Genomic DNA, 23,420 nt, shown 5'->3' on the forward strand with positions numbered 1-23,420 from the left:
TACTTGCGGCTTGTTAGCAATGCGCCTCTGGAAAAGCACTGAGAGCGCTGACACCTGGCTCTTAAACGAGCCTAGGGATAGCCTGGCGTCCAGGCCCGAAAGAAGAAAACCAAGTACCTTTGGGAGGGAATAAGGGAGTGGAATCTGGCCGCGAGATTCGCACCAGGTAAAAAAAAGGCTTCCGTGCCCTGATCATGGTCTTAATGACGTCCGGTGAGAGCCCTGCCTGGGTGAGAACCCAGGTCTCAAGGGCCACGCTGTCAAATTGAGAGCCCCGGAGTTCTGGTGGTAGAACGGGCCTTGTGACAGAAGATCGGGACGGTCAGGGAGACGGCAGGGGGCGTCTGCTGTAAGTTGTAAAGTGTCGGCGCACCATGTACGTCTGGGCCAGCGCGATCAGGATGGTTGGAACTCCCTCTTGTTTGATATTCCTCATGACTCTGGAGATCAGAGGGAGGGGTGGAAAAATGTACAGAAGCTGGAACTGGGTCCAGTCCTGAACCAGGGCAACTGCTCCGAGCGACCGCGGATCGCGTGTCCTGGCCATGAAGTTGGAGACCTTGGCATTGAGATGGGATGCCATTAGGTCCACGTCCTGGGTCCCCCAGCGACGGCAGATCTGGTGAAAAATTTCGGGATGGAGAGACCACTCCCCAGAGTCCATTCCTTGTCTGCTGAGGAAGTCGGCTTCCCAGTTCACACCCGGAATGTGGACCGCAGAGAGTACTGACCTCGTGTCTTCTGCCCAGTGGAGGATATGTGCCACTTCCTCATCGCCTGGGTACTGCGGGTTCCGCCTTGGTGATTCACATATGCCACCGCCGTGGCATTGTCCGACTGTATTCTGATATGAGAGGCTGCCAGCAAGTGATGAAAGGCTCTCAGTGCCAGGAAGATGGCCCGAATCTCCAGGACGTTGATGGGCATGGTCGCTTCCAGTGTTGACGACTTTGCCTTGTGCCCTGTGATGTAGGTGCACCGCACCCCAACCTGTCAGGCTTGCGTCAGTGGTCAGAACCTTCCATTGACCTGAGAGAAAGGATTTTCCCCTTGCAAGCGAGGTTGGCTTGAGCCACCAGTGCAGGGACCTTCTTGTTTTCGATGTTAGCCGGAACTCCCTGTCGAGGGAGAAAGTAGCCGGAACTCCCTGTCGAGGGAGAAAGGATTCCTGTCCCAAGACTTGAGGATGGCTAGTTGAAGGGGTCTGAGGTGAAACTGGGCAAATGGTACCGCGTCCATTGCTGCTGCCATCCTGCCGAGGACTCTCATGGCAAACCGGAGAGATCGGGGGGGACTGCGGAGGAGTATGCGAACTCCCAGATGGAGAGCCAGTGCCTTGTCCCTGGGAAGGAGCACCAGACCCCTGGAGGTGTCGAATAGCATCCCCAGGAATGTCAGACTGACTCGGGGTAGTCGATGACTTTTGCAAGTTGACAAACCTGCACAGGCAACTCAGAGTGTTGATTGTGATTGAAACGCTGACCTCGCAGTCCTTGAAGGTGTGAGCCTTGATGATAAGGTCGTCAAGGTATGGAACGACTACTATGCCTCTGGAGTGTAGAACGTCAATGGTGGCTGCCATGATTTTTGTAAACGTCCTGGGAGCCGTGGCGAGTCCGAACAGGAGAGCCACGAACTGGTAGTGATCCTGGTCGATAGCGAACCTGAGAAATTTCTGATGGGCGGGAGCAATCGGTATGTGCAGGTATGCGTCCTGTATGTCTATGGAGGCAAGAAATTCTCCCTGCTCCATGGACGCAATGATGGACCGAAGGGACTCCATGCGGAAATGACAAACCCGTACATATTTGATGAGTTATTTCAGGTTCAGTATGGGCCGTACGCTGCCTCCTTTTTTGGGGACTACAAATAGATTGGAGTAGAACCCTCGGAAGCGCTCGGTTGCAGGAACCCATACTATAACTGCTGCTTGAAGGAGGAAGGAAACCGCGAGGCGAAAGGCACGAGCCTTGTCTGGCGGCTTTGGGGGAACAGAGAGGAAGAACCGGTTTGGTGGGCTGGAAGTGAACGCTATCTTGTATCCGGAAGACACTATTTCCTTGACCCACCTGTCTTCTGTAATAGGCAGCCAGACTTGCTGAAAGACTAAAAGTCGTCAGCCTACGGGTGGGGTGTCTTCCGGAGTTCGTGAGTCATGATGAGGAGAAAGTCTGAGGTTTTCCTCCTTTGGGCTTTGCCTGGCCTGCTTTCAGCTGCCAGGTCCTTTCCGGCCTCTGCGCCGCCCATGGGTCGTCCCTGCATGGAGAGCGGTTACGATTTTGTGCTGGACGCGAGATGGACCAACCTGGAGAATTCCGAAAGGATCGGAATAGTGTTTGGTTACACCTTTTGAACGTGCGTTTAGGTTATAGTTGAGAGAGAGAGGTACTCTTCCCCCCAGTGGCAATGGATATCATTGTGTCCAACTTTTCACCGAAAAGTCGCCCACCGAGGTACGGGAGGTGTGTGAGGGACTTTTTCGAGGCCGCGTCCTCTTTCTATTCCCGTAGCCAAAGGATACGCCGGATTGTGATGGCGTTTGATGCTATTCCCGCTACACCTCTTGCGGAATCCAGAGCTGCATGAAGCATGTAATCTGCTACCACTGCTATTTGAACCGCTTGGTCCGACAGCTCAGGATTGGAAGCTTGGAGGCCATCCTGCAAATTTTTGGCCCAAGCCAGAATGGCTTTGGCCGCCCAGACTGAAGCGAACGTGGGAGCCAGGGAGGCCCCTGCCGCTTCGAAAATTGAACGAGCCATGCGTTCTACCTGCTGGTCTGCTGCGTCTCTAAGGGTTGAGCTATCCGACAGTGACAGGAGGGTCTGTGCTGCTAGCCTAGAGACTGGAGGGTCCACTTCGGGCGGATCTGTCCACTCCTTGGTGTCCTTCTGTGGGAAAGGGTACCTTGCCTCCAAATATTTGCGATTGGTGAATTTCTTCTCGGGCTGCGAAAACTGTTTAGTAAGTATCGCCTGAAATTCCGGGTGATTAGAGAAGACCTTAGGCGGTTTCAGAACACCTTCAAAGCAAATCTTGTGTTCTGGGGATTCCGGGGGTGGATCAGAAATGTCCAGCACCCGATGGATGGAAGAGATAATGTCCTCAACTAGCGCTGCATTGCTAGGGGTACCGGGGACCAGAGACCTCTCCGTTTCGTTGCCTGAGTCGGAGTCACAGATGCCTTACGAATCCTGCGTATCGCTGAGGCGGAGGTCTCCTGTGGTCGGGGATCTCTGTGGAGATCTGCGTTGTCTGTCCCTAGGAGGGGACGGTCTAGGTGACCTGGAACTACGGTGTCTCTCCCTAGAGGGGGATGACCGTGTGCTATGGGATGACGCAGATGAACGCGACCTGTGGAGCTGTCCCTTTGCTGGGTAACGCTCATAGCCGAGAAATGATTCTGCAGAGCCTGGAGTAATGTGGAGGTCAGGTTATCTATGGACTGCGTCATAGACTGCGACATTTGAGTAGCCCATTCTGGCGTGGTAGCAGACGCTGAAGCATTGGTAGGAGCCTCTTGGGGTTCTGACCCAGTATTTTGGATACAATCCCGGCAGTGCGGGTACATGCTGCCACTGGGGAGAGTGGTTTTACAGGCTGTGCAGAATGCATAAAAGCAGTCCTGCCTGGTTCTCTTGTACCTTGAGCCCGGCATAGTGCACCGAATGCAGAAGGACTGGCTATGCAGAGGGCCCTACAGGGGTGGCTATGCAGAGGAAACCTATAGGGGAGCCTTAAAGGGAATATGGATTCACAGCCGAGTAAGAAAACCCAGCTGTGATCTTACCCAACACCAGTGTGCCCCTAGGTCCAGCGCCATAGATTCACAGTCCTGTGCCCCCCAGAGACTGGCTGACGTGCTGCTGATGTCACAATGCCTTCTCCTGCAGCAATTCTGACCCAGAAATGGCCGCTGAGAGGACGAGGAGGAAGAGGAAGGGGGGCAGAGAGCTGAAAAGGGCGCGCAGAGCTATGTAAAAACGCGCCCTGTCTCGATCCGCCCCTTCTATGACACTGTAAGGTGTCATATTTGTCATCCGGGGGGCGGGGAGGAGGCGGCGGCTTCAGCTAGGCCGAAATTTGAAGTCTGATGTCCAGAAGGGCTCCAGGCCGGCGCGGATGTCCGGGAGGGGGCTGGATCTGAACCAGACCCCCCCGGATCTAAAGGCAGGATAGCGGTGGGACAAGTAACAGGAGCGGGGCCCTGCGAGGGGTCCCCCTGAAGCGCTATGGAGCTGGCGCTGCCGCAGAGACCGGGGCACAGGAGTCCTGTGTCTGTGTGTGCTATGCCTGCATGCACTCTCCCCCGGCCCCTACAGGAGCCCGCAGCTGGGCTGGAGGTCCCTGGCTTTGGAGCCGCAGAATGCTGCCTTGTACAGGCCCTACCTGAGGGGTCTCAACCTAATGCCCCCAGAGGGGGATTAGGGAGGGTGCTGCTGTCACAATCAGGGGGCTTCATCCTTGCCTCGACCTCAACCCAGAACCCAAGGGAATTGGGGAAGGAGGGGGGTCTCGACTTCGAACCAGTACCCGAGGGACTGGGGAAGGAGCGACATGGGGAATAGCCACCTCAACTTCAACCGGGCACCCTATAATAGGGGCCGAGGAAGGAGCCATGCCGGGGGTCTCGCAGGAGACCCACTTTTCTTCATCTGTAGTCTGTCAGGAAAAAACGGAAAAAAATTAAAAAAGGGAAAAAAATCTTTAGATGTGCCTCCTATGCGACACTAAGCAAAAACTGGAGAAGGCTGACGCCGTCCAGGGGTGTATACTGCAGAGGAGGAGCCATAGTTAATCTTTTTCAGATTATGCATAGTGTCGCCTCCTAGTGGACAGCAGCATAACACCCATGGTTCTGTGTCCCCCAATGAGGCGACAGAGTAAATAAAGGGAACACAAACATCACAATGTAACTTCAAGTCAATCACACTTCTGTGAAATCAACCAGTCCAGTTATGAAGCAACACTGATTGTGAATCAATTTCTCCTGCTGTTGTGCAAATGGAACAAACAAGTACAAATGATAGGCAGTTAGCAAGACAACCCCCATAAAAGGAGTGGTTCTGCAAGGGGTGATCACAGACCATTTCTCTGTTGTCATCTTTTTTTGTCTGTTTTGGTCACTTTTGCATTTTGTCATTGCGCTCACCACCAGAGGTACTGTACCGTAGGATGAGGCGGTGTCTACAACCAACAGAAGTTGCTCAGGTAGTGCAGCTCATTCAGGATAGCACATCAACGCGAGCTGTTGTGAAAAGGGTAGCTGTATCTATCAGTACAGTGTCCAGAGCATGAAGCAGATACCAGGTCATAGGGCAGTACACCAGGAGAAGTGGAGGGGGCCCGTAGGAGGGCAACAACCCAGCAGCAGGACCGCTATCTTTGTGCAAGGAGGAACAGGAGGAGCAGTGCCAGAGCCCTGCAATATGAACTGCAGCAGGCCACTAACATTCGTGTCTGCTCAAACTGTGAGAAACAGACTCCATGAGGGTGGTAGGAGGGCCAGATGTCCACGAGTGGGTGTTTACTGCCCAACACTGTGCAGGGCGATTGGCATATGCCAGAGAACACCAATATTGGCAGATTCAACACTGGCGCTCTGTGCTTTTCACGGATAAGAGAAGATTCACACTGAGCACATGGGACAGGAGTGACAACATGTTCCAGTATGACTGGTTTTGGCAGTGGGTCAGTAATGGTGTGGGGAGGCATTTCTTTGAAGGGTCGCACAGCCCTCCATGTGCACGCCAGAGGTAGCCTGTCTGCCATTAGGTACCAGGATGAGATCCTCAGACCTATTCTGAGACCATAAGCAGGTGCAGTGGGCCCGTGGTTCCTTCTGATGCATGACAATGCTAGGCCTCATGTCGCTGAAGTGTGTCTGCAGTTCCTGCATGATGAAAGCATTGATGCTATGGACTGGCCCGCCCGTTCCCCAGACCTGAATCCAAATCAAGCACATCTGGGACATCCTGTCTCGTTCCATCCACCAGCGCCATGTTGCACCACAGACTGTTCAGGAGCTGACTGATGCTTTAATCCAGCTCTGGAAGGAGATCCCTCAGAAGAACATTCGCTGCCTCATCAGGAGCATGCCTGGGGGTTGTACGGAGGCAATACAGACACTTGGAGGCCACACACACTAATAAACATCATTTCCTTATCTTGAGGCATTTCCACCGAAGTTGGATCAGCCTTTTTGAGTATCATTCCAAAACCAGACCTCCATGGTATATTAATTTTCATTTACATTGATCATTTTTGTTTTATTTTTGTCAACACAATTCACCTTGTAATGATTAACGATTTGCAACTGGAATATTTCATTCTGTGATATTTAGGATGTGGCATTTTAGTGTTCCCCTTATTTTTTTGAGCAGTGTATATAACGAAAAGAAAAACATTGACAAGATTTTCCAAAGTGGTTTGATAAAGAGTATCAACCCAAAAATGCATATTTAACCGGCTCTACAGTGATACAGGGGACTTGGCCTCAGGGCTGTGGAGTCGGTAAGCCAAACCTGCGACTCCGACTCCTCAATTTACCTTACACCGACTCCGACTCCAACTCCGCGACTCCGACTACCACACATATTGCTTATATTTAAGTGAAAAATTTATTGTAGTACAATGTGAACCTCAGACATTTAATCATTTTTATGATCCAATAATCAAGATATTTAGATAGAACAGAATATATATTGGTGTACTACCCGGTTTTCATTCTTTTTGGTACAGATACGATATGGATAGACAGATATGGATAAATGGATAGATAGAGCAGATTTCTAATCTGCTTTTGCTATTGAAAACATTATCTATGAGCTCAAAAACCTTTCAGGTGATGCAGTTTTTTAAAAAAGATGATCAGCTTTTGCAGCTGAAAAACGTATCCTCAAAAAACACAGGAAAAACGCTGTGTGTGAATGTAGCCTTAGATCAGGAATATAACAGCCATTTATAGGACATTTCATAACTTTCCCAAACTCCTATGAAAAAATATTCAGCACATCCTGCATTGAATTACTGTACCCAATTTATTATATATTTTAGGAGTCGGAGTCGGTCCATTTTATACCGACTCCAACTCCGACTCCACCAAAATGAGCACCGACTCCGACTCCACGACTCCGACTCCACAGCCCTGCTTGGCCTCTAGAAAAACCATAGTAGAACTGTACACATTAGTGATAAGGTGCCTGAGAAAATTACTTTTAATTCAAATACAACAGAGGAGGCTTCGCGGTGCACCCTTGGCACGGCTTAGAGAACAGTGCACCATTACGCAACCTCAATTTGCATTTTTTGGGGACTTCCTTACTTTTGACTAACAGCACTCCCTTTACTAAAGCAAATGCGGCCTGAACTCAGCCTGTATGTCAGCATGTGACAATTTCTGAGACTGGCAGCGCTCAGATTCAGTGCAGGCTTGAGTTCAGGTAGCATTCGTTCTGGGCAAGCAAGCGCCGTTATTTTTCAATTAACATGAGAGCCTACTTAAAAAATATGGCTCCTGACGACAAATTCACTTTAAAAAAAATAAAGTGCAATAAAATATGGACAATCCCTTTAAGTTATACCCTGATTACCTGACAAGGTTTAACATCATTGTCTCAAGACTCGCTTGTCCTAGATGTTCTGGACTGCCTTCTGTGTGGTTATCAAGCAGGTTCTTAAGAATGGTAATTATCTGTTCGACAAACTGGGTATTGGTGTCGTTAAGCAAAACCTATAATGCAAAGAACAGGAAACCTCATTATATCAGCAGTTTAACTAGAGACCCAAAGGGAGATGCGAAAGTGCAGGCATAAGCAGGCTGCTGACAGATGGACTGTTGCTTTCTCCGATAGACTGCCAAACTAAAATTTAAACATGCACACGTGTAAAAGACATTAGCCTCGTCTCCTTACCTGCCCTTGGGAGTCGAAAAACTTGCTGATATTGTTCTTCATTTTGTTAAACAGCATTGGGTACAACGCAGGACTTAATTCCAAGCCGACCAAGTCTTTAATGTTTGTTCGTATCTGCACACCAACTTTCTCATTGTTGCACACCATCAGAGACAGAAGCCGGTCAAGAAACTTGCTAACAGGGGTTTCAGGGTTTCCCTCAGTAGACACCATTGAGATGACAGAACCTTTGCGTTCATTTACAGGGCCCATGGGCGGACTGTATGTGACAAGTCCGACGTTACTGCGATGCTGCAGACATACTCCACCAAGGGCAGAAAGAAACCCAGTCATGTTAATCCACTCCTGAAGAGAGTCTGTATCAGAAAGATCAATAGATCCGCCGCCACTCACATGAGACATTCTCCTCTTCACAATGGTCTTATGAAGACTTTCTGTGACCTGTAGGGAAAGTCAACTAAATGAATCATATGCAGAAACACAGCATATAACCTAACATGGCAAACATCCACTAAAAATTCACCAACAGAATACAAGGCGATCTATGAAATTCTCTGAAACAATTCAAGAGCAAGATAAAAAGGCTGTCCACTTCTAACATTGAGGTATTTCTACAAGTGTAAGCAAATAATCAATGATTGGTAGGGCTGCATTCTGATCACAGTGTCAGGGCTCTTTCAGATGTCCATGATAATAGGTCCGATGTTGGATCACAATGCACGGATTGGCCGCACATCTGACCCAAGCAGGACAGCTTCACATATTTCTATGAAGCCGTCACGCTTCGGTCAGATGAGTGGCCAGTTCGTATAGTGCGATCCGACTTCAGACCGAATATCATGGACATCTGAAAAAGCCTCAACCTCATGATCATAGGTGCTCCAGATCTCCGCTGATCACAACTTGATGGCCTAAGGATATGTCATTTTGTAGCCCAATGTGTCATTAATATTACGAAAAATCAAACCTATTTAACCAAAGCCCTATGTAATAAAACGTTAGCAACCCCAGCAAGATTTCTTTGACAAGTGGAATATTAACTAATACAGAAGATCAAAGTAAATCATAAATATGGATTCTGAATTTAGAGATTTTGTAATTTGCCTAAAGAAGCCTTCCCATAACCTTTTTTTCTTGCAAAACCTCTGCATGTAGTGTACTGTCAACTGTGTTAATAAACTCAAACACCAACTTCTCTGGAATTCAGCGCCACTCAGGTCCTCTTTTCAGTGACATCCCCGCTCTTCAGACTCTCTCTCGCTCACACTGCACCGTGTGAGACCTGGAAGTGCTTTTAACAACATAAGCCTATGGAGTGTCAGAACCAGGCTCTACAGACTTACATTGTAAAAGTTATTTCCAGTTAATGCATAGTGTGACCTGGATATTAGGAAGAGTGGTGACGTCACTGAGAACAGGAGCGGAAAAGCGCTCGACAGCGGAGAAGGAGGTGGCAGAAGACTATATTAACACACTGACACTAAACACAAATATTTCAAAGTAACAAAAGTGCATTGGGCAGCTTCTTTAAGCAACTAAGTAGATTAATAGTGGCTTTACACAGAGGTTGGATTCAATTCTATTTTCAAACTTGCACAAAAAAAATCCATCAAACATTTCTCTACCTGACCATCTTCCAGTTTAGCCTTTGGGAAGTTTAAGATTAACTTTGTTGCTTGCTCCCACTTTGCATGTGTGTCTTCCCATGCCTAAAAAGTAAGACATATTGCAATATTTAGAAATGTTACTCGAGATCTATAATAACCTATACATTTCAAACACAAAAAAGGAGAACTGTTTGCCAGCAATGAATACCTTACCTCTGTGTTTCCAGCTGTTGGATGTTCTATTCTTCTAAGTAAGGCCATAACTCGCTTCTGTAGAGCTGCTCTGCCTAAAAGACAAAATAAAACATCCATGGCATTTAGTCAGTGAAGACAAGAGCGACTATGCCTCAAGCATGCTTTCAGTTTGCTTTAACCCCTTAGCGACAGAGCCAGTTTGCAGCTTAATGACCAGGCCAATTTTTACAATTCTGACCACTGTCCCTTTATGAGGTTATAACTCTGGAACGCTTTAATGGATCCCGCTGATTCTAAGACTGTTTTTTCGTGACATATTGTACTTCATATTAGTGGTAAAATTTCTTCGATAAGTCTTGTGTTTATTTATGAAAAAAATGGAAATATGGCGAAAATTTTGAAAATTTTGCAATTTTAAAACTTTAAATTTTTATGCCCTCAAATCAGAGATGTGTCACACAAATTTCTTAATAAATAACATTTCCCACATGTCTACTTTACATCAGCACAATTTTGGAAGCAAAATTTTTTTTGTTAGGAAGTTATAAGGGTTAAAAGTTGACCAGCGATTTCTCATTTTTACAACAAAATTTACAAAACCATTTTTTTTAGGGACCACATCATATTTAAAGTCATTTTGAGGGGTGTACATGACAGAAAATACCCAAAAGTGGCACCATTCTAAACACTAGACCCCTCAAGGTGCTCAAAACCACATTCAAGAAGTTTATTAACCCTTTAAGTGCTTCACAGGAACTAAAGCAATGTGGAAGGAAAAAATTAACATTTAACTTTTTTTTGCAAAAAATTTACTTCAGAACCAATTTTTTTTATTTTCACAAGTGTTAAAAGAGAAAATCAACCACAAAATTTGTTGTACAATTTCTCCTGAATACGCCGATACCCTATATGTGGGGGTAAACCACTATTTCAGCACACGGCAGAGCTCGCAAGGGATGGAGCGCCGTTTGACTTTTTCAACGCAGAATTGGCTGGAATTGAGATCGGATGCCATGTTGCGTTCGGAGAGCCCTTAATGTGCCTAAACAGTGGAACCCTCCAACAAGTGACCCCATTTTGGAAACTAGACCCATTAAGGAACTTATCTAGATGTGTGGTGAGCACTTTGAACCCCCAAGGGCTTCACAGAAGTCTATAACGTAGAGCCGTGAAAATAAGAAATCTATTTTTTTCCACAAAGATGATCTTTTCGCCCCCAAATTTTTATTTTTTTACAAGGGTAACAGGAGAAATCATACCCGCACAGTTGTTATGCGATTTGTCCTGAGTACGCCGATACCCCATATGTGGGGGGGAACCACTGTTTGGGCGCATGGGAGAGCTCGGAAGGGAAGGAGTGCCATTTTGGAATGCAGACTTTGATGGAATGGTCTGCGGGCATCATGTTGCGCTTGCAGAGCCCCTGATGGGCCTAAACAGTGGAAACCCCCCACAAGTGACCCCATTTTGGAAAATAGACCCCCTAATGAACTTATCTAGATGTGTGGTGAGCACTTTGAACCCCCAAGCGCTTCACAAAAGTTTATAAACGCAGAGCCGTGAAAATAAAAAGTCTTTTTTTATTTCCACAAAAGTGATTTTTTAGACCCCAATTTTTAGACCCCCAAAGTTGGCAAATAGTGGAAACCCCTCAATTCTTGCTCCAACCCTAACCCCAACACACCCCTAACCCTAATCCCAACCCTAATCCCTAATCCTAATCCTAACCCTAATTCTAGTTCGCCCTAACCCTAATTCTAACCCTAGTCGTGACCCGAGCCCTAACCCTAGCCCTAGCACAACCCTAACCCTAACCCAACCCTAACCCTAACCCTAGCCCTAACCCTAACCCTACCCTAACCCTAATGGAAAACTGAAAAAAAAAATAATTTTCTTTATTTCATTATATTGGCCTATATAAGGGAGTGATAAACGGGGGGGGTTATGTACTATTTTTTTTATTTTGATCACTATGATCGTTTATCATAGTGATCAAAATAATGAATGGAATCTGCCAGCCGGAGCCGGCAGATCCCCGGCGGGCGCACTGCGCATGCGCCCGCCATTTTCAAGATGGCGGCGCCCATCGGAGGATGCCGGCGGGACGTTGGACCACCGGGAGGGGACGGAGGGCCACGGAGAGGTACCGAGGGGGATCGGGGACCCTATTTCTCTCTCCTCTGATGTGCGATCACATCAGAGGAGAGAGAAATTAAATGTAAAATCGCGGCTTTTTTTTTTTTGCGGTCGCCGTTATAGGGTTAATAACGGCGATCGCAAAAGCGGGGGTCGGTAAAAACCGACCGATTCATGTTCTCTGGGGTCTCGGCTACCCCTGGCAGCCAAGACCCCGGAGAAAATCCGACACTGGGGGGCGCTATTCACTTAAATCACAGCGCCGTGAATTAACGGCGCTGTGGTTTTAGTACCCTTAATTACCGCCATTAAAAAAAGGCGTATCGGCGGTCGTTAAGGGGTTAAAGGGAACTTGCTAACAGAGAATACGCTATTATCCTGCAGATAAGGGGTTAATCTGCAGAGTAATAGCATTAATAACCGGTCCAGTGACTGATTACAGCAGACCGCTGCAGGGAGAAAATGAATTTTATTCTCCATGGCAGCGCTCTGGTTCCAGTTACAGGGCAGCGCTGACGCAGGTTCAGTCACCGCTCTTAGTATAAAGAGCGACGGCTGTGACCATGCCCAGGCCCAGCTCTCTACTTCGTTTTCTCCCCGCAGATTTTGGCCAAGTGCGAGGCAGGTTAGAAACACAATTAAAAGGGGTTGTCCGATAAAAATTGCTATGACTTCAGTCACCCTGTGTGATTCACTGGTTTCTGACCAGGGACCTAAGAGTATGCACAAGTTATACATACTCTCCCTCCAGTGGGTGTGGCCTCGCTTCCATACAATTGCATGGAGTGAGGCCTTGCCCTCCAGTTGGCCACACCCACTGGATGGCCATCTCACTGTGTATGGAAGTGTATGGAAGCGAGGACACGCACACTGGCCGGGAGTATGTATAAGGCCGGGGTCACACATGTTAGTGAAATGCGAGAATCTCGCCTCAATACCCGGCACTACCGCAGGCGGTTCGGACCAGAGTGTTCAGCTGCATAGAAAGACATGCAGCCGCACACTCCGGTACTGAGTGCCGGCGGCAGTGCCGGGTATTGAGGTAAGTTTCTCGCATTGCACTCGCAAGTGTGACCCCGGCCTTATTCATACATACCCTCCAGTCCCGGATCAGTAACCGGCGAATCCATGAAGCTCACAGTGTGGGTGCTAGGGGGATTCGCAAGTCTACAGTGATACTACAGAGTGACAGCAGACTTAACAATTTGGACAGGACAACCCCTTTAACATGTATAGGTTAATAGTCTTTTTTCTGGTGACAGGTTCCCTTACAAAGGGCTGTTCACATGCATGCTCTTCAGGAGCGCACTGCTCACCAGCCTGTTTATGGGGACATTTCACTCCTGAATTATTGACAGTTCGGAGCAGCAACATTTTGCACTTTCCCATGCTGAAAGCAGAGGCAGGTCGATCCCACCAGCGTCAGAACATCTTCAGAGTAGTGCTTTCACGTTCTATGGTAAAATACGTGTCAGCTTTGCGCTCCTTGCCTAAGAAATCAGCCATTTATGATAAACTGCAGTTGATGACTTTAGCAACAAGCAGTAATCTATAGAAATAAAACTACCTCCACTCTGCAAATTATCCCTTATTGGAAATTATTAACAGTCACTAGTTTTTTACAAGCACTTTACAATTTCACCCATTAATGAAGATGTGAAACCCCATCAAGACAGCACGGACAGTAAACCATTACCAAATCCTCAAATAAGCAAGCTATAAATCAGACTAGAAACCAGACATACAAAACAGAAACAAACAAGTGTATGAGCATTTCAGAGAAAAACCTTCAAGTGCTCTATTTTGTTCTTCTACTCATTCTGAGACAAAACATACAGAGGAGGAATAAAGATGAGCATTGCAGTTCCTGAGAAAACTACAGGACAAAGTCTGTGCATGGCTTATTAGTTATGATGTTTGCTTATATAGAGCCAGCATATTCTGCCGCACTTTAAATCACTGACGCATTTAGCCTCAATCTAAATTCTCCTTCAGTATGTTTTTTTACACAAGGGAGAAAAACAAAGTACCCAGAGGATACCCACACAAAGGGAGAACAAAAACTTCACATAGACAGCGTCCTTGGTGGAAGTTGAAAGCAAAAGTGCTAACCACTGAGCCAGCATACTGCCTGTTTCTACTAATTCTAAAACAAACTTGCTTAAAGGGAACTTGTCATGTCAAAAAACACTTAACCTGCAGACACAGAGTCAATCTGTAGGTTAGTGTTTTAGAGCCATGCGGCCACCGTACAGAAAGCAAGGGGGCCCGAGAGGAAAACAGGATTTTGGTTGCTTACCGTAAAATCTGTTTCTCAGTCTTCATTGGGGGACACAGGATCCGTGGGGTGTGTGCTGCTGTCACTAGGAGGTTGACACTATGCATGAGAAAAAGTTAACTCCGCCTCCGCAGTATACACCCCTCCGACCGGCTGTAGGATAATCAGTTAGTGAAAAAGCAATAGGAGGAGACATTATGCAAGTCATCATATATTCAGTACACGTAATAAAAACCTGGGAGGGCGCTGTGTCGCCCAATGAAGACTCTGAGAAACAGATTTTACGGTAGGCAAACAAAATCCTGTTTTCTCTTTCGTCTCATTGGGGGACACAAACCGTGGGACGTCCAAAAGCAGTCCCTGGGGTGGGAAAAGACAAACTTCCTTCAGGTCGGAGAACTCACCACTGCCGCCTGCAAGATTCTTCTGCCTAGGCTGGCGACTGCTGAAGCACAGGTATGGACCTTATAGAACCTTGAAAAGGTATGCACGGACAACCATGTGGCAGCTTTGCACAACTGCATGGCTGATGCCCTGTTGTGTACCGACCAGGAGGCGCCCACCGCCCGGGTTGAATGGGCCTTGACCCCAGCCGGGCACACCCTGTCCTTTACCCGGTAGGCTTCCAGAATTGCCATTCTGATCCAGCGGGCAACTGTTGCCTTAGAGGCCGGCAGGCCTCTTCTCACCCCATTGGGGATAACAAAGAGCAAAGTCCGCCTTCCTGAAAGGAGCGGTCCTGGCCAGATAGATCCTTATCGCCCTGACCAGGTCTAGCTTATTCAAAGAACGCTCCAGAGGATGGGTTGGAGCGGGACAAAATGACGGAAGGATTATATCCTCGTTCAGGTGGAAGGCCGATACCACCTTGGGAAGAAAGTTAGGAGGAGGCCGCAAAACAACCTTGTCCTGGTGCATAATTAGGAATGATGGACGACAGGACAATGCTGCTAATTCTGAAATCCGCCTAATAGAGGTGATGGCTACGAGAAATACCACCTTCCAGGACAACAAAGACATGGGAGCTTCCTGTAGGGGTTCAAAGGGTGAACCTGTCAAGGCTTCCAAGACCAAGTTAAGATCCTATGGAGCCACAGCGGATCTGTAAGGAGGGGCCGTATGTGCCACTCCTTGCAGAAAGGTCTTAACCTGTAAGCGGGAGGCCAAATTATTTTGAAAAAGAAGAGAGCAGATACCTGGCCTTTCAAGGAACTTAGGGCCAGACCGCCATCTAACCCTGCCTGGAGAAAAACTAGGACAGATGGCAGGGAACAGGGCATAGGTGTGACGTGATTAGACTCACACCAGCCAAAATAGGCCTTCCAGGCTCGATAATAGACCCTGGAAGAGGAAGGCTTCCTAGCCTGGATCACTGTATTAATGACTCTGTTCGAAAAACCTGCTGCTCTCAGTATTGTGGTTTCAACGGCCATGCCGTCAAATTGAGCAACCGAGAATTCGGGTGGTAAAACTGCCCCGTCGGGGAGTCTCCATGGGGTGCCTGTGAGAAGATTGATAATTTCTGCGAACCAGGCCCTCATGGGCCAGTACGGGGCGACCAATATGACCGACACCCCTTCCGCCTTGATCTTCTTTAGCAGCCTGGGCAGGAGAGGAAGGGGAGGGAACAGGTAAGGGAGTCTGAACTGGGTCCAGGGAATGACCAGCGCGTCGAGCCCTATTGCTAGAGGATCGCGGTATCTTGAGACAAACTGTTGGACCCTTCTGTTCTATCGCGATGCCAGAAAGTCCACATCTGGAGTCCCCCATAGCTGGCATATCTGACGGAACACTTCCTGGTGCAAGGACCATTCCCCTGCCGCCAGCCACTCCCGACTGAGGAAGTCGGCGGCTGTGTTGTCTGTGGCGGGAATGTAAACTGCCGAAATTGCGGTTTCTGCCCAGTTGAAGATTCTGGATACCTCGGCCAGTGCCCGGGGACTTCTGGTTCCCCCTTGGTGATTGATGTATGCCACCGCCGTGGCATTGTCCGTTTGAATCCGGACCTGCTGGTTGTTGAGGTATCTTTCCCAATGTAGAAGTGCTAGAAAGACCGCCCCCAGTTCTAGAATGTTGATTGATAGTGAGGATTCTTGCCTCGACCATCGTCCCTGGACAGTCAGGTGGCGGAATACCGCACCCCAGCCCAGGAGACTGGCATCTGTAGTTACTACCTGCCAGTGGACAGGGGGAAAAGGCCGTCCCAGATGAACAAGGGGGAGGTCAGCCACCACTTGAGGGACTCCCTGGTCTGAATGGAGGGGAGGAAGGGGAGATCCAGCGAAGAGCTGGACCTGTCCCACTTAAGGAGGATGTTCCTCTGCCGTATCCTGGAACGGAACAGGGCAAAGTTTATTGCCTCTGAAGCTGCCACCATTCTTCCCAGGACGCTCATGGCAGCACGAAAGGATAAAAGCCGGAATTTCAACAGAGAGCGAATTCCCTGCTGGGGGGTAATCCACTCTCGTTCTGGGAGAAAGACCCTTGAGCGGCGGGTGTCGATTGCCATTCCTAAGAATTCTAGGCGTTGTGTTGGCGTTTGGTAGGATTTCTCCGTTTATGATCCAACCAAACCGGGAGAGTGTGTTTAAAACTACCGGTAGATTTTCCTGGGCCTGAGCGAAGGAGGGTGCCTTGATGAGATTATCGTCGAGATTTGGTACCAATATTATTCCTCTGACCCTTAATATAGCTACCATTGCTGTCATAATCTTTGTAAAAATTCTGGGGGCTGTTGCCAGCCCAAATGGCAGGGCCAGAAACTGGAAATGCTGCTTTTGGACAGCAAAACGCAGAAACCTCTGATGTCCCTGAAAACATAGGAATTCCTGATCCTCCATAGACGTAATTACTGACCAAATCGATTCCATCCTGAAATGGCGCAAGCAGATCCATCTGTTTAGCCTTTTGAGGTCTAGTATGGGACGACCTGAGCCATCCTTTTTTGGTATCATAAACAGGTTTGAGTAAGAGCCGGTAAAACGTTCCTGTTCGGGAACGGGGACGATTACTCCTGCGTTGAGGAGAGAGTTGATTGCCGCAAAAAAACCTAGAGCCATAGCAGCGTCTTTTGGTGGCTGCGATAGAAAGAAGCGATCTCGCGGAAGCTCGTTGAAGTCTATCTTGCATTCTAAAGAAGAATATAATGCTGTCTACAGAAACTGCAGGGCACAAATCAGATTATCTAAAGCTAACAATGAATTGAGGCTTGCAAGAGATGTCAAAAGCAATAATAAAGGATTTTGGGGATATGTCAAAAGCAAAAGTCAAAGATGCTATAGGATTTTTACAGGATGAAAATGATGAAATTGTAAGACAGGATGTTGAGAAGGCCGAACTTTTAAATTCCTATTTTGCATCTGTTTTCTCTCAGAAAGGAAATGTAACATCAACTGTTCTTCACTGTCCTATTAAGGGAATAGAAGAATCCAGGATATCTATAAACAGAAAGATAGTGAGGAAACACTTAGCTAACCTAAATGAATTCAAGTCTCCAGGTCCAGATGAATTACACCTCACAGTACTGAAGGAGATAGCAGAAGAAATTTTTGAACCCCTCTCCATAATCTTTGAAAATTCTTGGAGAACAGAAGTCCCAGAAGACTTGAGAAGAGCAAATGTTGTTCCTATCTTCAAAAAGGGGAAGAAGGTGGACCCAGGCAACTATAGGCCGGTGAGTGACTTCTATACCAGGAAAGATCTTTGAACAAATTATTAAACATGTATGTCAGTACCTGGATAAGAATGAAGTGATTAAACAGTCAGCATGGGTTTGTAACTAATAAGTCATGTAAGACTAACTTAACTTCCTTCTATGACGGAATCACTGATTGGGTGGATCAAGGAAATGCTGGATAGTATATCTTGACTTCAGCAAAGCATCTGACAAAGTATCTCATACAATCCTTATTGAAAAAAATGACTAAGTATGGAATGGACAAGGCAACTGTTAGGTGGATTCATAACTGGCTTAGTGATCGGACCCAAAGAGTGGTTGTAAATGGCAGCACATCCAGTTGGAAGAATGTCTCAAGTGGGGTACCACAGGGCTCTGTCCTGGGCCCTGTATTGTTCAACATCTTTATCAACGAATTAGATGAAGGAATTGAGGGTAAACTGATTAAATTTGCTGATGACACAAACCTAGGAGGGATAGCTAATACTAGAGAAGAGAGAGAGAGGATTCAAAAAGATATAAATATACTGGAGCAGTGGGCAGCAACTAACAGAATGTTTTTTTAACAGGGAAAAATGCAAAGTACTACATCTGGGCAATAAAAATGAAAAAAGCATATACAGAATGGGAGGAATAGGGCTAAGGAACAGCACATGTGAAAAAGACTTGGGTATACTAATAGATCACAGACTGAATATGAGTCAACAGTGTGATGCAGCAGAAAAAAAGGCAAATGCAATTCTAGGATGTATTAACAGAAGCATACAGTCTAGATCACGTGAAGTCATTATTTCCCTCTACTCCTCTTTGGTCAGACCTCATCTGGAATATTGTGTCCAGCTTTGGGCACATTTTAAAAAAGACATCAACAAACTGGAGCAAGTTCAGAAAAGAGCGACCAGAATAGTGCCCGGTCTGCAAACCCTGTCTTATGAGGAAAGGTTGCAGGATTTGGGAATGTTTAGTTTGCAAAAGAGAAGACTGAGAGGAGACTTAATAGCTGTCTACAAATATCTAAAGGGCTTTCACATTGTAGAAGGATCATCTTTATTCTCATTTGCACAAGGAAAGACTAGAAGCAATGGGATGAAACTGAATGGGAGGAGACACAGATTAGATATTAGAAAAAACTTTTTGACAGAGTGATCAATGAGTGGAACAGGCTGCCACGAGAAGTAGTGAGTTCTCCTTCAATGGAAGTCTTCAAACAGAGGCTGGACCGACATCTGACTGGGATGATTTAGCGAATCCTGCTTTGAGCAGGGGGTTGGACCAGATGGCCCAGGAGGCCCCTTCCAACTCTACGATTCTATGATTCTGTTGATACTGCCTCCTTTACCCAGATATCCTCTACTGAATTCTGCCAGACATCTCTGAAGAGGAGAAGGCGGCCTCCTAGTCTGGGAGAGGTACTGGAAAGGCAGTTGGACTCCCTGCTGGCGTCAGGCTGAAGTGGCTCTGCCCAGCCCTGGCCTGGTAGCTCTGCTGTTGGAACTGCGGGAATGCCATGACGGGGTGGCCCGAAATGATACCTTCCTCCTATCTCTCGGTGCTTGCGACCTCTGCGGGCCCTGAGCATAAGTGCCTGTCGCTGGGGTACGGCGAAAGGGCTGAGCCCTAAGTTTGAAAACACATATCGACGAGGTTTGGCCTGAGAGAGAAGGGAGCTTGTAACCCCCGTTGCATCCTTAATGATTTGATCTAACATTGACCCAAAGAGCCGGGTGCCCTGAAACGGCAGATTGGTCAGTGATTTCTTTGAGGACAAATCAGCCTGCCAAGCCTTTAGCCAGACCGTCCGCCGGACGGCTACCATGTTACTGGAAGCTTGAGCTGCGCAAGACGCAGCATCCAGGGCTGCTGATAGCATATACCTCCCAGCATGAGAGATTTGATCAGCGAACTCCGCCAGTTCCGCTGGTGGTGCCCCGGCCAATATGCCCTGTCTAAGCTGTTTTGCTCATTCTGTTACAGACTTAGCTGCTGAGGCGAAGGCTGGACACAATGTAACGGCTGCTGCCTCAAAGGCGGATTTTGCCAGGGATTCTATCCTCCTATCATTGGGATCTTTTAGGGCTGCCCCACTGGCGAGTGGGAGGACTGTATTGGTAGCGATTCTGGACACTGGTGGGTCCACCGAAGGGAAGGCGGTCCAGTTGGCGGTGAGATCTGGAGGGAAGGGATATAGAATCCCAAAATGATTCCCTCTCTGAAACCGGCTGGTTGGGTTTTCCCTTTCCCTGGCCAACACTTCCTCAAAATTCTTGTGGGAGGTGAAGACCCTAGAGGGGGACTTATGAAGCTTAAATGAAAAAACCTGATTAAGTTTTGATGTGGTGTCCCCAATGTTAAAAGTCTCATTGACTGCGGCAATGAGGCCCTGAACCATATCCTTGACCTGGGACTGTTCTGTTCCGTACTCAGAACCCTCCCCTGAGTGTGTCTCTGATAATGCCTCGCCTTATTCCGGGGATGAGGCGGACGGCCAGAGGAATTCTGGAGGTGAGATGGAGAGAGAAGGGGACCTGGGTTGGTGGTCCCGTCTAAACCTTTTATGGCCTCTAGAAGGCCCAAAAGGAGGCTCCTTTTGTGCTCCTGTGTCCACTGGAGTCTGAAGTGGCAATCTGTTAAGCAACGTTACCAAGGTCTGTGATACCTTGGTAAGGTCGGCCACAGACTTAGATAAGGAAGAGGCCCATCCTGGACACTCGCTGTCTCCCGTGGCGATAGATGGCCCCTGGGCGGCAGGCAAGGTGGCTTCCTCCTGCTCCTGGGGTAATGTGGGAGCTCTGACAGGAAAAGTGGGGGGGCTGCCCCTGCTCTCTAGCGTAGGTGACACCGTAGGTCTGCTGCAATCTGAGCAGCAGAGTGGCGAGGACTGACCTGAAGGAAGCCTGACATTGCATTTGGCACATACAAAATATTTGACCAAGGTCACTGAAGCGGATGAGGAGAAGCGGGACTGCTCTCCCTTGGGCATACTGACATGCTTTACCTGGTGCCGACCGCTGGGGGTAGAGAGTGGAGTGAGGGAGCAACCTATAGTGCAGTACTCACATACCCACGACCTGTGTCCCCGCCGCAGCTGCCGCCCGAAGGCTAATGAGAGCGCGAAGGTGAACAGCCCTGCCGCTGTCTAGAAGCCTTATGAAATCCCTGCCCAGAATTGGTGGGCAGGGCCCTGCTCTGGCCTCTTGGAGCACCAAGATGGCGCTGGTACAGGAAGAGAAAGCCAGGGGGCGGAGCCTGCCGGGAGACGGAATCTGGCGTGCTGGGCTCCTGATGGAGCCCAGGGCCATAACGCTGCCACGTGAGGAGGCTGGAACCGTGCTGCTGCTTGAAAGTGAGTGTTGGCTCTTAAACTAAGTATAGAGCCATGGGCTGCAAGCCCGAGTGCTGATTACAGCGGTCACATTCAGCCAGAGCGGCTGGTGAGCAGATCATACAAGGCTGCAGCCTCTCTTATTATTATGCATTTATATAGCGCCATTTATTCCATGGCGCTTTACATGTGAAAAGGGGAAATATAGACAAGTATAATAAACATGTGTAAGACAAAGGACACACGTACATAAGGAGAGGGGACCCTGCCCGCGAGGGCTCACAGTCTACAGGGATGGGTGAGGATACAGTAGGAGAGGGTAGAGCAGGTCGGGTGGTTCAGTAGACCGAGGATCATTGCAGGCTGTAGGCTTGTTGGAACAGGTGGGTCTTCAGGTTCTTCTTGAAGGTTTCTGTTGATGGTGAGAGTCTGATGTGTTGCGGCAGAGAGTTCCAGAGTATGGGGGAAGCACGGGAGAAGTCTTGTATGCGGTTGTGGGAAGAAGATATAAGGGGGGAGTAGAGAAGGAGATCTTGAGATAATCGAAGGTTGCGTGCGGGTAGGTACCTAGAGACCATGTCACACATGTATGGAGGAGACAGGTTGTGGATGGCTTTGTATGTCATGGTTAGGGTTTTAAATTGGAGAGTCTGGGCAATAGGAAGCCAGGGAACGGCCTTGCATAGGGGGGAGGCTGGAAAATAGCGGGGAGACAGGTGGATTAGTCGGGCAGCAGAGTGTAGGATGGACTGGAGCGGAGCCAGAGTGCTAGAGGGGAGGCCAGAGAGTAGGAGGTTGCAGTAGTCGAGACGGGAGATAAGAGCATGCACTAGTGTTTTTGTGGTTTCGTGGTTGAGGAATGAGCGGATCCGGGAAAAATTTTTGTGTTTGAGGGGGCAGGAGGAGGTGAGGGCTTGGATATGTGGTTTGATAGAGAGCGCAGAGTCGAGGATCACCCCAAGGTACCGAGCGTGCGGGACTGGGGAAAGAAAGCAGCCATTGACAATGATGGATAGGTCTGGTGGAGGGGTAGAGTGAGATGGGGGAAAGATGATGAATTCTGTTTTGTCCATGTTCAGTTTGAGAAAGCGAGCAGAGAAGGCTGAAATAGCAGACAGACATTGTGGGATTTCAGTCAGTAAGGAGGCGAGGTTGGGTCCAGATAGGTAGATCTGCGTGTCATCGGCATAGAGGTGATACTGCAAACCGTAGGATTCTATGAGCTGTTCCAAGCCAAAGGTGTAGATGGAGAATAGTAGGGGTCCTAGGACAGAGTCTTGAGGAACACCAACAGACAAGGGGCGAGGTAAGGAGGTGGTGTGTGAGAGGGAGACACTAACTGTTCGGTCTGTTAGGTATGATGAGATCCAGGATAGGACCAAGTCTGTGATGCCAAGAGATGAGAGAGTCTGTAGCAGGAGGGAATGGTCTACGGTGTGGAAGGCAGAGGACAGGTCCAGGAGAAGGGGGACAGTAGTGTCGCTTGCTCTTGGCGGTTAGTAAGTCGTTAGTGACTTTAGTTAGGGCAGTTTCGGTTGAGTGATGCGGTCGGAAGCCAGATTGTAACCGGTCAAAGAGGGAACAGGAGGAGAGGTGGGAGGACAGTTCAAGATATACATGCTGTTCCAGTAGTTTTGAGGCGTAAGGGAGAAGAGATATCGGGCGATAGACAAAGAGGATGGATCAAGGGAGGGCTTTTTGAGGATGGGTGTGATTGAGGCATGTTTGAAGGATGAGGGAAAGACACCATTTGTAAGTGAAAGGTTGAAGAGGTGTGTTAGAGATGGGATGAAGACTGTGGCCAAGTTAGGGATGAGGTGAGACGGGAGTGGGTCGAGGGCACAAGTGGTTAGGTGTGATCTTACCTCCAGTTTACCCCGTAACAGAGGTCAGTTTACCTGCATGAAAAGATTGCTGTCCCAAACCTTTTCTGCAGGGCGTCTCTCTCGATCATCAGGCTCTGGTGGGCGAGTGATGGGAGACGAAGGTCAGGACCAGGAGCTGCCACCTGAACACGAGTCCTGTGTTAGGGGATAGGGTCCTGCCCGCGGGATTCATGAGGATACGGGGTGGCAGTACACGCCGTACTCATAATCCCGGTGTGGGAATACAGATGTGGCATATCTACTCTGAATCCCTCCATGGTTACCTGAAAAGGAACGACGCACATTGAGGTAGGCATGGGTCTGCGAGAGACCTCTGTCCACCTCCTGCTGACACTAAGCAAAACTGATTGTCCTACTGCCGGTCGGAGGGGTGTATACTGCGGAGGCGGAGTTAACATTTTTTTCAT

At 48.3% G+C, this 23,420-nt stretch overlaps 1 protein-coding gene across 3 annotated transcripts in view; it reads right to left on the minus strand.

Moving 5' to 3' along the window:
* The window catches only part of NF1 (neurofibromin 1), a 419,128-nt gene that overhangs the window by 303,038 nt on the left and 92,670 nt on the right, over positions 1-23,420 (minus strand). For all 3 annotated transcript variants that reach the window (XM_073589728.1, XM_073589727.1, XM_073589726.1), the window contains exons 18-21: positions 9,734-9,807; positions 9,539-9,622; positions 7,914-8,354; positions 7,593-7,732 (exon numbers count right to left, since the gene is read on the minus strand). In XM_073589728.1, coding sequence (XP_073445829.1) covers positions 7,593-7,732; positions 7,914-8,354; positions 9,539-9,622; positions 9,734-9,807 — 739 coding nt within the window. The remainder of the gene's footprint in view (positions 1-7,592; positions 7,733-7,913; positions 8,355-9,538; positions 9,623-9,733; positions 9,808-23,420) is intronic.

Source organism: Dendrobates tinctorius, unplaced genomic scaffold, assembly GCF_039654945.1.
Source record: "Dendrobates tinctorius isolate UK_male_01 unplaced genomic scaffold, ASM3965494v1 ptg000112l, whole genome shotgun sequence".
NCBI classification, from domain to species: Eukaryota; Metazoa; Chordata; class Amphibia; order Anura; family Dendrobatidae; genus Dendrobates; species Dendrobates tinctorius.